The sequence below is a fragment of the Ctenopharyngodon idella genome, chromosome 17 (assembly GCF_019924925.1).
Source record: "Ctenopharyngodon idella isolate HZGC_01 chromosome 17, HZGC01, whole genome shotgun sequence".
Taxonomy (NCBI): domain Eukaryota; kingdom Metazoa; phylum Chordata; class Actinopteri; order Cypriniformes; family Xenocyprididae; genus Ctenopharyngodon; species Ctenopharyngodon idella.
In genome coordinates this window covers 18797943-18815866 of record NC_067236.1, presented here as the reverse complement: position 1 = coordinate 18815866, position 17924 = coordinate 18797943, and the positions used below count along the sequence as shown (strand labels likewise).

General features: G+C 38.0%; 1 protein-coding gene across 15 annotated transcripts in view; it reads left to right on the top strand.

Moving 5' to 3' along the window:
* The window catches only part of LOC127499057 (ryanodine receptor 3), a 108653-nt gene that overhangs the window by 2254 nt on the left and 88475 nt on the right, over positions 1–17924 (top strand). For 8 of the 15 annotated variants that reach the window (XM_051869148.1, XM_051869152.1, XM_051869153.1 and 5 more), the window contains exons 2-5: positions 8715–8834; positions 16101–16202; positions 17707–17721; positions 17806–17880. In XM_051869148.1, coding sequence (XP_051725108.1) covers positions 8715–8834; positions 16101–16202; positions 17707–17721; positions 17806–17880 — 312 coding nt within the window. The remainder of the gene's footprint in view (positions 1–8714; positions 8835–16100; positions 16203–17706; positions 17722–17805; positions 17881–17924) is intronic. The other 7 variants (XM_051869156.1, XM_051869147.1, XM_051869146.1 and 4 more) reach the window with 1 other exon arrangement.

Genomic DNA, 17924 nt, shown 5'->3' with positions numbered 1-17924 from the left:
CAAAATTATACAATGGAATGATCCCTTATATAGCCAAGAAAAAATTTTTTTTTAAAAATATTTTAAGAACTAAATGTTCAGAGAATGATGTTTTCATTAATGGAACGTAGTAAAATGTTCTTAGAATATGTTTTTGTTAGCTGGGAATGAACATAAAGATGTTTGTTATTTATATCAGCATGTGTGCGGCGCTGAGGACTGCGCTTGAAGTTTGTTGTGTGTGATCAAGGTTTGTGTGACTGTAGGAGCTCAACAGCTTGTTGCTCCTCCACAGTGTGTGTGTGTGTGTGTGTGTGTGTGTGTGTTCTGAATGCCAAGTGTGTGTGTGTTGTGCTGTGCAGTGCAGCATCAGGCTGCAGCAGTGAAGTGTGTGTGTGTGTGTGTATGTGTGTGTGTGTGTGTGTGTGTGTGTGTGCAGCGTTGTCTCACTGCAGAAACAACTCACCGTTTTCTCTCTCTCTCCTCCATACAAACACACAGACTCGTCTGTCTTTCTCTGTGAATTGACTCAGTATCATGATAGTCTTTCTCTGTGATTGTTTTGGCGGACGACTTTCAGTCTTAATATCTAATAAACACATAAACTGCTTGTGGATGTTGATAATAAACAGCACAGAAAGCATTTCCCCAGTGAACGATCATCTGAACTGAACGTCCGTCTGTCAAACGTACAGCAGGTTCAGCTGATGTCCTGCAGCGCCTCAGACGCTCGTTTTCTAGTTAGTGTGTGAGATTTATTATAATTGTTTTATATATATATTATTATAAAAACAATAAACATGCTTAATAGTGATGGAAATAATGTCATAGAATAGTGTGCCTAATAATAGCCTTCATTTTCTTTATTAATTTTAATTTAATTTTGGAGTGAAATATGAGCTGTTCATGAGATTCACCATCAGAGGACGTAAATATCCTGGAGTCTGAGTTTACAACACCTTCACTGACCAGGACCAGACAGCCTGTTTACTGTGATTTACTGTGTGTGCGCGACCAGTGTGTGTGTGTGTGTGTGTGTGTGTGTTTGTTTAGTGTGTGTGTGTGTTTGTTCAGTGTGTGTGTGTTCAGTGTGTGTGTGTGTGTGTTCAGTGTGTGTGTGTGTTTGTTCAGTGTGTGTGTGTGTGTGTGTGTGTGTGTGTTTGTTCAGTATGTGTTTGTTCAGTGTTTGTGTTTGTTCAGTGTTTGTGTTTGTTCAGTGTGTTTGTGTTCAGTATATTTGCATTCAGTGTGTGTGCGTTGGGTGTGTGCGTTGGGTGTGCGTTAAGTGTGCGCTTAGTGTGTGTTTGAATTTAATGTGTGCGTTCAGTGTGTGTTTAGGGTGTCTTCAGTGCGTGTTCAGTAGTGTGTGCGTTCAGTGCGCGTTCAGCGTTCAGTGTTCAGTGCGCGTTCAGTGTTCAGCGTTCAGTGCGCGTTCAGCGTTCAGTGTTCAGTGCGCGTTCAGCGTTCAGTGCGCGTTCAGTGTTCAGTGCGCATTCAGTGTTCAGTGCGCGTTCAGCGTTCAGTGCGCGTTCAGCGTTCAGTGTTCAGTGCGCGTTCAGCGTTCAGTGCGCGTTCAGCGTTCAGTGCGCGTTCAGTGTTCAGTGTTCAGTGCGCATTCAGTGTTCAGTGCGCGTTCAGTGTTCAGTGCGCGTTCAGCGTTCAGTGTTCAGCGTTCAGTGCGCGTTCAGCGTTCAGTGCGCGTTCAGTGTTCAGTGTTCAGTGCGCATTCAGTGTTCAGTGCGCGTTCAGCGTTCAGTGTTCAGCGTTCAGTGCGCGTTCAGTGTTCAGTGTTCAGTGCGCATTCAGCGTTCAGTGTTCAGTGCGCGTTCAGCGTTCAGTGCGCGTTCAGCGTTCAGCGTTCAGTGCGCGTTCAGCGTTCAGTGCGCGTTCAGCGTTCAGTGCGCGTTCAGTGTTCAGTGCGCGTTCAGTGTTCAGTGCGCGTTCAGTGTTCAGCGTTCAGTGCGCGTTCAGCGTTCAGTGCGCGTTCAGTGTTCAGTGTTCAGTGCGCGTTCAGTGTTCAGTGCGCGTTCAGCGTTCAGTGTTCAGCGTTCAGTGCGCGTTCAGTGTTCAGTGTTCAGTGCGCGTTCAGCGTTCAGTGCGCGTTCAGCGTTCAGTGCGCGTTCAGTGTTCAGTGCGCGTTCAGTGTTCAGTGTGTGCGTTCAATGTTCAGTGTTCAGTGTGCGTTCAGCGTTCAGTGCGCGTTCAGCGTTCAGTGCGCGTTCAGTGTTCAGCGTTCAGTGCGCGTTCAGCGTTCAGTGCGCGTTCAGTGTTCAGTGTTCAGTGCGCGTTCAGTGTTCAGTGCGCGTTCAGCGTTCAGCGTTCAGTGCGCGTTCAGCGTTCAGTGCGCGTTCAGTGTTCAGTGCGCGTTCAGCGTTCAGTGTTCAGTGTGTGCGTTCAGCGTTCAGTGTTCAGTGTGCGTTCAGCGTTCAGTGCGCGTTCAGCGTTCAGTGTTCAGTGCGCGTTAAGCGTTCAGTGCGCGTTCAGCGTTCAGTGCGCGTTCAGCGTTCAGTGCGCGTTCAGCGTTCAGTGTTCAGTGCGCGTTCAGTGTTCAGTGCGCGTTCAGTGTTCAGCGCGCGTTCAGTGTTCAGTGCGCGTTCAGTGTTCAGTGGTCAGTGCGCGTTCAGCGTTCAGTGTTCAGTGCGCGTTCAGTGTGTGTTCAGTGCGCGCGTTCAGTGTGTGTTCAGTGCGTCTTAAGTGTGCGTGTTCAGTGTTCAGTGCGCGTTCAGCGTTCAGTGTTCAGTGCGCGTTCAGCGTTCAGTGTTCAGTGCGCGTTCAGCGTTCAGTGCGCGTTCAGCGTTCAGTGTGTGTTCTGTGTGTGTGTGTGTGTGTGTGTGTGGCACCTGTAGTTTATCTCACACACACACACACACACCTGTTGTATTGTTTGTGATGTTGTGAATCTCAACTGATATCAGAAGAATAAAGACACGCTGTCTGATGTGTGACATTCAGACCTGCTTCTGTTTATCAGGCTCGTTCCTCCATCATGGACAGACAGATAAGAGTGTGCGTGTGTGTGTGCGCGTGTGTGTGCGTGTGTGTGCGCGCGCGCGCGTGTGTGTGTGAATATCAGAGGCGTGATCTGCAGTAGTGTGCACTCAGCAGTGTGTGATAAAGGCCACTTCAGGACAGAGTTTTATTCAGTGTGACGGGACCTTTTCATCCTGAATTAAACTGGATCTATTTGCTCCAGTCATTGACCAAAGTCCACCTTGTTACCATAATGTTTTTGGACATTTACCATGGTATTATTTAAAGTACCTTGTAAATGACATATGAGACATAATCGCAGTCATTATGTCAAGTCTTCCATCAAATGAAAGTGTCAGAAATGTAACTGGATTTTGTTTGTGTTGTTGTCATGTATAAAAGTCCATAATGCCGTGCTGTTGATATTCGTTACTAATACTTTACAGTTTTCGGTTATTGTTAAGTTTTTATTCTTAAGCATATAAGATCTGACTGTTTGTTTATTTTGATTGTTTTGATTTTTTTTTTTTAAAGATATAGTCATGTAGTGTAATAATCCTTCATAACTGATCCAGATTTATCTTAAAAATGTCTTGTTTAACAATACTAGCATTATATTGATTTGTGTCCGTGTGTTTCTCTCACCTTCACAGCAGTAAAATCACACATGCACATATTTCAGTAGATCCTGATGGTGAAATATCACTCTAATTTAGTCTGGAACCATCGTGTGTCCGTCAGTGATTGTTCAGACTGATGGATTAACACTCACACTCTCTCACACACACACACACACACACTCACACACACACACACACACACACACACACACACACACACAGACACACACACTCACTGCAGACGGTGTGTGAATCTCTGCTGTAATGAGCTATTGATCCACTAAATGAAGAAATGTGCTCCGCTATTGTAAAGCAGCTCTACTGAACGCTGACATGACTGTATGAAAAGATTTCAGTCACACACACACACACACACACACACACTTGAAATAAGTCTCTTCTGCTCACCAAGGCTGCATTTATTTGATCAAAAATGCAGTAAAAATTATGAAATATTATTCCAGTGTAAATCAGCTGTTTTCTATGTAAATATATAGTAAAATGCAATTTATTCCTGTGATCAAAGCTGAATTTTCAGCATCATTACTCCAGTCTTCAGTGTCACACGATCCTTCAGAAATCACTTATTAAATCTGTTTTATTTTTTCCCAAATTCTTTTTTTTTTTTTTCATTTAATTTTTTCATTTAAATTTTTCCGGATTCTGTTTTAATGTTTTTTTTTTTTTTTAATCAAAAGGCATGTCTAATTAATTGAAATGATGAAACGTATGCAGTTTAACAACAATTTATTAACAGTTTAACAAAAATTACATATTTAGAACCCTATAAAATCCATTTTATTTTTTCCCAAATTGGTTCAATTAAATTTTAATAATCAAAACACTTGTCTAATTAATTGAATTCATAAGTCTTCAACAATTTAATTTATTAATTTGTACAAAAATAGGACGATTTAAATAGCAGTCTTTTTTGTGTGGAGATCCTACTGATATTATGATTCATCATCTTTCTGAAAGACTCTTGTCAAATATCACGTATAGTGCAATTACTTTATGATTTTTTTTAATGCTTGTCAAGTTGAAATAATCCCATAATGCAGCAGCAGCTGATCTCTTCCCCTCCTGACATTTAAAGTCTCAGTTTCCACAGAAACGCAACAGCAGACGCAGAGCTGGTTCTTCCAGAGCCGATGTGAGTCAGACAGTCGGATCCGGATGTCTTCAGCTCCGAGTGGATTGACTGGAGTCTGCTGTGTTTAATGTGGGTTTTACTGTGAGATGTGTGGAATAAAACGGTTTAGTGTTCACGGCTGATGGAGCGTCACGTCCCTGTTGGACCGTTGTAGTCGTGTTTGGTTTAATCTGGAGCATCTCAGTCAGAGCTGAATATGAAGCATTAACAGAAGCTCCTTCCCAAACAAATTTATTCAGATTATGTAAAGGGTCATTCCTGTGTTGTGTAGTTGTTCAGACGGTGGTTTGTCTGTTGAATTCAGTGCGTCTCACACACTCGTCTCACACACTCGTCTCACACACGCAACAGACTGTTGGCGCAGGAATCTCTGGCACACGCCGACATCCACCTGCTGCTCTACCTGTCTGACAAACACGAGCTGTAGGCGTTCGAACCGATCTTCAGATCTTCAGATCACTCTTAAACGGATGATTGCAGAGAAATCTCGTCCTGGTTTCCTGCAGCAGGTGTAAATGCAGCGCTTTCTGCTGGTGTACTGATGCCCTTGAGACTGACAACAGTTTCTCCTGGTTAAATCATCGTCTGTGAGGTGTGTGTGTGTGTGTGTGTGTGTGTGCGCGCTCAGCAGTGTGTTTAATAAAGCGCCCGTCAGCATGTCTGTGTACAGTCACTGATAAATGCAGACGCAGGGTTTCAGAGACGCTCTTGTCAATAAACCTGCTGCGCTCTCGTTGTGTTTATCAGAGCTGGATTGACAAGATCGGTTAATTTGAGTGTTGATTATATCTAAAAATAAATAGCAATTGAATTTGGACTCTGTTGTTAATTATAACCTTTAATATTATAGAAATGAAGTGACTGACAGGGTTCCCTGCATAGTTTACAGCTTTAGTTGAGGAATTGTTTTCCTTAAAGGGGACATATCATGAAAATCTGACTTTTTCCGTGTTTAAGTGCTATAATCGTGCCCCCGGTGCATCTACCAACCCAGAAAACGTGAAAAAGGAAAACGCAGTAACTTTGTTTTGGTAAGCCTTTCTCTGCAAGCATGTGAAAAAACGAGCCACTCAAATTTCTCTGGGGATCTTATTATAATATTTCCGCCCCTTAATCTGTATGTTTCCACCCACGGCGCCGCCATTTTGTTTTCACAAGCGACAACGCTGTGCCAGTTCTAACGCCATGACAAAAGTCGGATCAAAGCATGCTAACTGTTCTGTCGTTGTCTGCACAGACGAGCACTGAACACTATTTAGAGTCTCGTTAGCTTGGATAGCCTGAAGTTGACCCTGACAAGCTCGATTAATAAAAAAGGAGTGTTTTTGTCTGAGCGATATTTTGGAAAAAATATTAGATCATTCACAGCATTTGATAGCAATCATAAACGTTATCCTGGTGTGTACGGCTATGTATAGTGGGCGTCCATACGGGATTTGCACAAAAGATTAACATGACGGCACATGCTAGTGGATGAGTTGAATCAACTCCACAGCAACTACATAAATTTATCCACTAACCATTCAGAAACGTCTAAAAGTTGTAACTTCTTCCTGAGTCTCTCCATCAGTGTCGACTCCAGTTTGAACAATGTAAGGCTGAACACCGTTACTGACAATCCTCATTTTGGCTGCGTGAGATTCTCCAGCTTTGTTGTTGTTGAGCGACCGAAGCGCGAGCCGATAAAGCTCCGCCCTCTTCTGGAAAGGGGGAGGGAGCAGCAGCTCATTTGCATTTAAAGGGACACACACAAAAACGGCGTGTTTTTGCTCACACCCAAATAGGGTCAAATTTGACAAGCTATAATAAATGATCTGTGGGGGATTTTGAGCTGAAACTTCACAGACACATTCTGGAGACACCAGAGACTTATATTACATCTTGTGAAAGGGACATAATAGGTGGCCTTTAAGTAAAATTGAACTGTACTCTACCTGTTCAGGTTCGATCCCCAGGGAATCTGCTCATATGAACATCTTGAATGTTGACTTTGGATAAAAGCATCTGCCAAATGCATCAGTGTAAATGTTTCAGCTTTGTGATTCTTCTTTCCTTTGGGAAATGACCTGGATTCTCCTGACATTTGGTGTCGTTTGTTTTAGTGTGTATTGTAGCATGAATATGTTTTTATCCTCTGGCTGTATTTTTTATTCATTTACTCAAAGTGACTCTGAACTCTAGATCATCTGTGGATGAATGACAAAAAATATGCAGAGCAGGCGTTTTGACGTTTATTTGGTCTGTAAACTAATCATTATGCTCAAACTCATAAATGTGAGACATTCAAAGCATTAAGGGAGGATGGGATGTTAAACGGACACTAGTGATGAGTGTGTTAGCGTTTGTTAAACGTTATTAGCCGATCTGAGTCACAGGAACAGGAATAATTGCATCCGCTCCATCTGAACGCTCAGTGTCTGAGTCATGATTCACTTCTGCAGGAGCTCAGAGCATCTAAAGCTCCACGAATCATGAATCAGACACAACACACACTTACAAATGAGCAGTCCTCTCCTCGGGATTTAAAGGGTTAGTTCACCCTAAAATGAAAGTAATGTCATTAATTACTCACCCTCATGTCGTTCCACACCCGTAAGACCTTCGTTCATTTTTAGAACACAAATTAAGATATTTTTGATGAAATCCGATGGCTCAGTGAGGCCTGCATAGCCAGCAATGACATTTCCTCTCTCAAGATCCATTAATGTACTAAAAACATATTTAAATCAGTTCATGTGAGTACAGTGGTTCAATATTAATATTATAAAGCCACGAGAATATTTTTGGTGCGCCAAAAAAACCAAAATAACGACTTATATAGTGATGGCCGATTTCAAAACACTGCTTCATGAAGCTTCGGAGCGTTATGAATCAGCATGTCGAATCATGATTCGGATCACGTGTCAAACCGCCAAACTGCTGAAATCACGTGACTTTGGCGCTCCGAACCGCTGATCCGACATGCTGATTCATAACGCTCCGAAGCTTCATGAAGCAGTGTTTTGAAATCGGCCATCACTATATAAGTCGTTATTTTGTTTTTTTTGGCGCACCAAAAATATTCTCGTCGCTTTATAATATTAATATTGAACCACTGTACTCACATGAACTGATTTAAATATGTTTTTAGTACATTAATGGATCTTGAGAGAGGAAATGTCATTGCTGGCTATGCAGGCCTCACTGAGCCATCGGATTTCAACAAAAATATCTTAATTTGCGTTCTGAAGATTAACGAAGGTCTTACGGGTGTGGAACGACATGAGGGTGAGTAATAAATGACAGAATTTTCATTTTTGGGTGAACTAACCCTCTAAGTCATCATTTACTCACACTGGTGTTGTTCTGATATTTACAGTTTTAATTTTAATTACATTTTTAGTAATTTTGCTGTGTGCTTTTATATATATATATTTATATATATATATATATAATATATATATATATATATATATATATATATAGTGTGTGTGTGTGTGTGTGTGTGAGCATACTGAACTCATTGTAAACGTGCAAACAGATCAGTCTGACTCCTCTCCATTAATTAACCGCTGTGATCATAATCTTAATTATTTTTGCTCCTCACATTCGCAGAGGAAGGCGTGTAGATTTATTGACCTTTGACCCCCAGTGATGTGTCAGTGCAGCACAATGCAGGTGTCAATCATCAGCTTTGTTTAATAAAGGGATCTGAGCGTCTCTCGCTGCTGCAGAACTTCCCCTGATGAGATGAAGCATCTGGATATTGTGCTGCAGCACTCCACAACATCAGCACATTCTACACAGAACACACACTCACACACACACACACACACACACACACACGCTAGAAAATTACCTGTGAGTGCGATCTCTCTATGTATCCAACTGGAAAAATCACAGAGATCTCTAATATGAGTTAATATGTTGCTAAAATGTCTTCAGATCTTCTGCTTAAACACTTTGTATGTCGTGTCCTGTGAGTTACGGAGCGTGTGTTTGTTCCCGGTCAGGATGACGAGGTGGTTCTGCAGTGTGTGGCCTGCATTCAGAAGGAAAACCGCAAGTTCTGTCTGAGCGCTGAGGGTTTGGGAAACCGCCTGTGTTATCTGGAGCCCACGTCAGAGGCCAAGGTGAGCAAAACAACACATACATGAGAACGCTTTCCACCTGGCCTAACGTGTGATTGTGTTCTGAGGAACATAATGACTCTAAACATGCCAGTAGATCCAACTGTAGCATCACTTTGTATCTTGTATTTATTTTGAACTTGTGTTTCTGTCATGTGTATTTATAGAGCTGCTGTTTGTGTGATCGTTTGTCTGCTTTTAACTGTGTAAATGAGTCTTACAGCCTGTTCTTAATCTGGTTTGAGAATATAATTAATAGTGATTGTTCACAAAATGTATTTGTCATTGAAATATTCATTCAAGAGATTCGCTCAAAAATTCTGATTCTTTCAGTAATGAAACAAGTGAAGTCTTTGTGAGTGAGTCATTGAATCATTTACTCAAGAGATTCATTAAAAAACGCTGATTCATCCAGTAATGAAACAAGTGAAGTCTTTATGAGTGAGTCATTGAATCATTCGCTCAAGAGATTCATTAAAAAACGCTGATTCATCCAGTAATGAAACAAGTGAAGTCTTTATGAGTGAGTCATTGAATCATTCGCTCAAGAGATTCATTAAAAAACGCTGATTCATCCAGTAATGAAACAAGTGAAGTCTTTATGAGTGAGTCATTGAATCATTCATTCAAAACGAATACTTTTAAATAGACTGCAGCAATTAACATTTTAGCAGAACATCTTTGTTAGTAAACGACATGTTTTGTTTAGTTGTCTGTTCAGAATCGTTGGAGAATCGTGATTTGTATTTTAAACAACGAAAATATTGTGATTCTCAGTTTATCTAGAATTGTGCAGCTTGGAAAATATAGTTAGTTTTGGTTATCATTATGGTTATTGTTGTAGTTATCACAGTTATTGTTATTACCATTATTATCGTTGTGGTTAATATAGTTATTGTAGTTGTCGTTGAGGTTATAGTTACTTTTATAGTTTTCATCATAGTTATCATAAGTGTCACTGAGGTTATTGTTGTAATTATCATAATTTTCATCATAGTTATCTTTGTGGTTATCATAGTTATCATAGTTATTGTGTTATCGTTATAGTCATAGTTGTCATTGAGGTTATTGTTGTAGCTATTATAGTTATTGTAGTTATTGTTATGGTTTTTGTTGTAGTTATCGTTATGGTTATTATAGTTATCATAGATATCGTTGAGGTTTTCTTTATAGTTGTTATTATAGTAGTTATTGTCATTTATCATAGTTGTTGTGTTATCGTTATAGTTATCTTTATGGTTATCATAGTTATAGTTGTCGTTGTGTTATAGTTATCATCATAGTTGTCGTTGAGGTTGTTATTGTTTCTGCTATAGTTATTGTTATAGTTATAGTTATCGTCATTGTTATCATAGTTGTCGTTGAGGTTATTGTTGTAGTTATTATAGTTATCGTTGTAGTTATTGTTATGGTTTTCATTATAGTTATCGTTATAGATATCGTTATGGTTATTATAGTTATCATAGATATTGTTGAGGTTATCTTTATAGTTATTATAGTTATTGTCAGTTATCATAGTTTTCGTTGTGTTATCGTTATAGTTATGGTTATTATAGTTATCATTGATATCATTGAGGTTATCTTTATAGTTATTGTCAGTTATCATAGTTGTCGTTGTGTTATTGTTATAGTTATCACCATATTTATCGTTGAGGTTATTATACTTATAGATATCGTTGAGGTTATCTTTATAGTTGTTGTAGTTATCGTCAGTTATCATAGTTGTCGTTGTGTTATAGTTATCATCATAGTTATTGTTATTATGGTTATTATAGTTATAGATATTGTTGAGGTTATCTTTATAGTTGTTGTAGTTATTGTCAGTTATCATAGTTGTTGTGTTATCGTTATAGTTATCGTTATTGTTATAGTTATCGTTATTGTTATAGTTATCGTTATCATTATAGTTATCGTTATCATTATATTTATCATTATAGATAATGTTATATTTATAGTTATAGTTATCGTTATCATTATAGTTATCGTTATCATTATATTTATCATTATAGTTAACGTTATATTTATCGTTATAGTTATCGTTATGGTTATTTATAGTTATAGATATCGTTGAGGTTATCTTTGTAGTTGTTGTAGTTGTCGTCAGTTATCATAGTTGTCTTTGTGTTGTCGTTATAGTTTTCATCATAGATATCGTTGAGGTTATCTTTATTTTTGTAGTTATTATAGTTATCATTGTAGTTATTGTTATGGTTTTTGTTATAATTATAGTTATCATCATAGTTATCATTGTGGCTATTATAGTTATCATAGATATCGTTGAGGTTATCTTTATAGTTGTTTTATTTCTCATCGTAGTTATCATAGTTGTTGTTGTTGTTGTTGTGTTATCAGTATAGTTATCATTATATTATTGTATATTAGTTATTGTTGTAGTTATGGCTCTTGTTGTGAACAGATTTACTAGCAGCTCACTCCAGCGTTAAAAATCTACTGTCAGGATTTACTAAAGACACGCAGTGAGAATCAGCGCTGAAGAGGCGTGGACAGGGTTGTTTTTGCGGCAGACTTTATTGCATACGCACTTGTAGGAGTTTCCCTTCCAAACGCAACATTTATGTGAGGAGATTATTAAAATGATATTAATTGTCGAGTTTAGCGCGCTTCAGTGTTTGTTGTGTGTTCCTCGGATGCAGATGTGCGGTGAGGAGTCGCTCCTCTCTGGGGTTGTTGTGTCTCACAGGAGGACGGCGACTCGGCGCCGCGTGACTGCAGGATGTGATAGTAATTAGCTGAGACAGGGATGATGTATCGCCGCTCTCGCTGCCGGTTTGTCTTCATTGTGCCGTTTCTATTCTTATGAGAGACGGCGTTCCTCAGGGAGAAAGAACTAATGATCCACTTTCACACCTGATGAGCTGTGCGCTTAAAACACTTTAACCAGACTCATTTATGATAGATGAAGACATGAATACACCTGCTCTGTTATCATGTGACACCTGAAGAATCACTGCGTCGCCATCTATAGAGTAATGCAGGGATTCCCAAACCCTGAACCCCTGCGGAGGAAAAGATCCTCTGAAGGTAGTAGGTGTGTTTGGCGCTGCACAGACCGACCGGTGTGTGACATCAGAGAGCTGTGAGCGTACTGTTTCTCTGTTCGCTCTTACGGTATTTCGATGTCTTACACCGATCGGTTCGCGCAGACGAATACATTTCAATAATTCTATCATTTCAATAATTTAACAACACATTCACATGTTAATGGTTCTCTGATGTTGATTAATGGTCACATGCAGGTAAACAAATAAAATGTAATCATTTTATTTTAAGTATTTATTTAAATTATATTTCTATGAATTAATTATTAGTGTTTTATTTTGTTTTATTTTAAAAGTATTTAATTTTAATTCATTAATTAATAGTATTTTATTATTTTAATTTTATTTAGTATTTATTTGAATTTTATATTTTTATGAATTATTTAATTATGTGTTTATTTTGATTGTTTTATATTAGATCGTTTTTATGAATTAATTGTTTATTAGTGTTTTATCTTGATTGCTTTTATTTTTTTCACCAAAGTGCTCGGGCCCTAATAAATTTGACATTTTTAATTAATTATTAGTGTTTTATTTTGTTTATTTTAAAAGTATTTATTTAATTTTTATATTGTAATTAATTATTAGTTAGTGTTTCATTTTGTTTCTTTTTATTTTAAAAGTATTGTTTATTTTTAATATTTTTATGAATTATTATTTAATTTTTATTTATTTTAATTGTTTTATTTTATAAATGTTTTATTTTTATATTTTTATGAATTAATTATTAGTGTTTTATTTTGTTAGTAGTATTTATTTTAATTTTGTATTTTTACGAATTAATTAATTATTAGTAAGCGTTTTGTTTTGTTTAAATTTTATTTTAAAAGTATTTATTTTAATTTGGCATTTTTTAATTGGTTTTTAGTAAGTGTTTTATTTTTTTTTTTAAATAAATTTTATTTTTTATTATTATTTTGTTTTTTAAGTATTTAAGTATTTATTTAATTAATTAATAGTATTTTGTTTTTTATTTTAAACATTTTTATTTTAATTTTATATTTTTATGAATGAATTAATAGTAAGTGTTTTTTATTATGTTTCTTTTTATTTTGAAAGTATTTATTTTAATTTGACATTTTTAAGATTTTTCACTGTTTTTCATTGTGAAATATACAATATCATTATGAAAAAACAGTGTGATTTATTATTTTTAATATCATGCAGTAAGTTGTAAGCTATTGTTCACAGTGTTTGATTCTTCACTGACGGAGTCTGTCCACACCTGTACCTGATCCAGCGTTTGAAGGCTTCAAGTGACCTTAAAACTGATCTGACCCTTGATGTGACGTGATCGTCCATCATCCACTGCTGTCCGCTTTCTCTAGGGTCCTTGTCCCCTCGTCTGTCTCACTTCACACAGCAGAGGTCAAAGGTCACTTCACTGTTTTACCCATCACAGTCACACAGATCTGCGTTAATATACACTGTCTGCGTAAGTTCACAGGGTCAAACCAACTAGTTCAGATGTGGGGCTTTCTATCTCTGCAGGCGCTGCTCAGCAGGTCCCGTCCTAATAATAAACAGCTGAAGCGCTGAGAAAGTTTCTCCAGCAGACCTGGATCTTTACGGACATCGTGATCCACTTTCTCTGAGTTTTTGTTTGCTGTTCCTCAGTAAAGGAGGGCAGTTTGCTGTTGTACGTGCTTCGTTTATCTCCTCGCCGCTCGCCTCAAACTGTCAGCGGGCGTTCTGGCCTCTTTGGCTTCGATCCAAACCTCTCACTGGCCGTTTTCTCCTCTGAACACACTGAATCACACTCCAACACCTCCGGTCTTCATTTAGGGCAGTTTCCCTTTGCATAATGAACTCTAGTATTGACCTGAAAATGATGATCTCTGAACACTTACGGATGACAAGTTATTAGACGGAGAACAGGGCGAAGCGTCCGTGTGCTGATGCAGCTGGACTTTGGTGGGTTTGTGAAGTTTTTGTTTCTCTGTGTGAGTCCAGATTTTTCAAACAACAGTTTATTTAGACAAAAAATGGAAAAAGAATACAGAAATAGTTTATTTAATCGCATCAATTAATCACATTTATTTAATAATCCATACTCAAATAAAAACTGAGTTGTATATAAACAATTTAATTGCACATAATGCATTAGTTTCATTTGTTGTTGAAATATAAACATTTATTTCAAGCTTTAACATCATTTAAAGTGAGTCCAAGGCATGTTCATCATCGTGTCGTCAGCATAAGATAAAATAAATCCTGTACTTAGAAAAAACGACCCTAAAAGTAAGATATATAGCGAAAGTTAAATGGGGCCAAGAACAGAGCCTTGAGGGACCCCGCAGGTCAACGGGGCTGAAGATGAAAAAGTGACGTCGTATGCTTGTGATTTCATTCGCTCCTTATCTATAGTGCGCATTTGTGTGATGCAAGCCGAGTATAATGTCTGACGGGACAGGAAAGTTCATTCTTCTGAGATGAGAGACTTTTTATTTTACAACAAGCTATGAAAATAATGTTAATGAATCAGCAGATACTGAATCAGAACAAGCACTCTTTACTTAAACTGCGTTTGACAGAAGAGTCGCACATCTTCAGAAAAACATTTATAATTGTTTCTTTGATGTTGTTTCTTTAACTGCTTTCTCCGCAACCCACTCGAAATGGTCCTGCTATCAACACGTTAAATCACGCTAGCAAAGTGTTAAAACATGTTAATTCATGTTAGTAAAGTGTGTTAAAACATGTTTGCAACATGTTAAAACATTAGCAACATGCTAATACATACTAGCAATGTTCTAAAACATGTTAGCAAAGTGTTAAAACATGCAAGCAACATGCTAATTCATGTTAGCAGTGTGTAAAAAAAAAAAAATGTTAATGTAATGCTAATTCATACGAGCAACATCCTAAAACATGTTAGGACTGTGTTAATTCATGCTAGCAACGTGGTAAAACATGTTAGGAACATGATAAATCATGTTAACAACGTACTAAAAAATGCTAGCAGCATGTTAAATCAATATTCAATATGTTAACAACATGTTAATTCATTTTAGCAATGTGTTAAAACATGTTTACAACATGTTAAAACATTAGCAACTTGCTAAAACATACTAGCAATGTTCTAAAACATGCTAGCAACATGCTAATTCATGTTAACAATGTGATAAAACATGTTAACGACATGCTAATTCATGCTAGCAACATCTTAAAACATGTTGGGAGTATGTTAATTCATGTTAGCAACATGGTAAAACATGCTAGCAGGATGCTAAATCATGTTAGCAGCATGTTAAATCATGTTAGCAATGTGTTCAATATGCTAGCAAAATGTTAATTCATTTTAGCAATGTGTTAAATGCTACCAACACGTTAAATCATGCTAACAATGTGTTAAAACATGCAAGCAAAGTGTTAAAACGTGTTAATTCATGTTAGCAATGTGTTAAAACATGCTTGCAACATGTTAAAACATTAGCCACATGCTAAAACATACTAGCAATGTTCTAAAATATGTTAGCAAAGTGTTAAAACATGCAGGCAACATGCTAATTCATGTTAGCAGTGTGTTAAAACATGTTAACGTACTGCTAATTCATGGGAGCAACATCTTAAAACATGTTAGGAGTGTGTTAATTCATGCTAGCAACATGGTAAAACATGCAAGCAGCATGTTAAATCAATATTCAATATGCTAACAACATGTAAATTCATTCTAACAATGTGTTAAATGTTACCAACATGGTAAATCATGCTAGCAATGCGTTAAAACATGTAAGCAAAGTGTTGAAACATGTTAATTCATACCAGCAATGTCTTAAAACATGTTTACAACATGTTAAAACATTAGCAACATGTTAAAACATACTAGCAATGTTCTAAAACATGTTAGAAAAATGTTAAAACGTGCTAGCAGTGTGCTAAAACGTGCTAGCAATGTGCTAAAACATGTTAGCAACATGTTAGCAATTTGGTAAGATGTTAGTAACATGTTACCAAAATGCTAAAATGCTTGCAACATGTTAAGTCATGAGTCATAAGCAATGTATTAAAACATGATACAAAGATGCTACCAAAATACAAAATAATGTTAGAAACATGCTAACAACATGATAAAACTTGTTAGCAACATGATAAAACATGCTAGGAAGCTTATAAAACTTTCAGACAGGACTTTGTCAAGCTAACATGAAAGTTAGTCCTGATAAACTTTACTTTCTGGTGTCTTGATGATATTCTGTGTGTGTTTCAGTATGTTCCTCCAGATCTGTGCATCTGCAGCTTCGTGCTGGAGCAGTCGCTCTCTGTGCGCGCGCTGCAGGAAATGCTCGCCAAAACTGGACAAAACAATGACGTAAGTACAAAAACACAAACAGTGGGAGCTGTTGTTTTATTGTGTCAAGTTCAGCACGAAACATGCAAGTTGTTTCATTTCTTTTCAACTGTCAGTGCTCGTAATAGATTTAAACCCGACTGTGTTTCCCCTCGGCGAGTTCAGTAATAAATGAAGCTGTCAGAACGAGCGCTCTCGTCCAGGAACTTCAGAGGAGTTTCTGTGAGCAGGAGATTCAGTCGATGTGAAATGAGATCAGATGGTCGTTTGAAATGAACGCGTCTGACCGCTGTTAATCCTTCTCTTGGTTAAGCTGTCAGTGACCTCTGACGTGCACTTTTTATTTTGCTGACTCAGTCAGGTCAGACATAAAAACAGGACAAGCGTTTTGGAGAATTAATGGATATATTTTTATATGTTTTATATAAAATGTATAATATTACATTGAAGGATTAGTTCACTTCAGAATTCAAATTTCCTGATAATTTACTCACCTCCATGTCATCCAAGATGTTCATTTCTTTCTTTCTTCAGTCAAAAAGAAATAAAGGAAATCATTCCAGGATTTTTCTCCATATAGTGGACTTCACTGGGGTTCAACGGGTTGAAGGTCCAAATATCAGTTTCAGTGCAGCTTCAAAGAGCTCTACATGATCCCAGACGAGGAATAAGAGTCTTATCTAGAGAAACCATCTGCCATTTTCTAAAAAAAATAAACATTATATACTTTTTAACCACAAATGCTCGTCTTGCACTGCTCTGTGATGCTCCACGCATTACGTAATCATGTTGGAAAGGTCATGCGTGACGTAGGTGGAAGTACCGCGGTAGAGCGAAAAACTCCATCTCGTTTTCTCCTCCAACTTCAAAATCGTCCGACATCGTTGTTTTACCTTTTTTTATAAAGGCCGTTTGACTTAGTCTTTGATGTTCACTTTGTAAACACTGGATCGGTACTTCCTTCTACGTCACGCGTGACCTTTCCAATGTGATTACGTAATGCGTGGAGCATCACAGAAAACGCTGTACTTATTCAAACACCGGTTCTTTATTTACAATTGCATTGCAAACAAGCAGAAATGTTCCAAACTGTGTGCCGCACTTCATTCACGATAGATGTGGGTGGAGTTATGAGGTTTGACTGACAGTTTGAGGATCCAGTAGGTTTAGTCAGAAGCTCTTTTAATACTTTTCGTAAAGTATTACAGACGTATGACACTTCGTAGTACAGATGTAAAGGTTTCCGCCCGACAGCGACATGCACAGTGTTTACGGATGTTTAGCCACTATCAGTCTTCAGGTCGGTCAGTGTCTCTTCACGATCAGTTTGAAGCTCCAGGGCTTTCGTTTAAAGGTCAGACGTCTTTAAGGTCCAGACGGTGATCCTGATGACCGCTGGCGGCTCTGATCTTTGCTTTTGGTCTCCTGTAGTGCACTCGGATAAATGCGTGTAATATTAAACACAATAAACTGAAGATGAATAGTCTCACACGCTCTTTCTGTTGTTTCTCCACGCCTCTTGCAGCAGTTCATCAGAAAGGTGAGTGATTCTCGCTGTCGTCTACATCAGGTTATCATGTGTTTGTGTCTGATGGAGGAGTGACGGTGACGGTTCTGTCTGCAGGCGGCCCAGGGCGGAGGACACCGGACCTTGTTGTACGGTCACGCTATTCTCCTCAGACACTCCTTCAGCGGGATGGTTGGTGAACTGTCGTTCGTCATCAGATCTGCTTGACCTTCTGC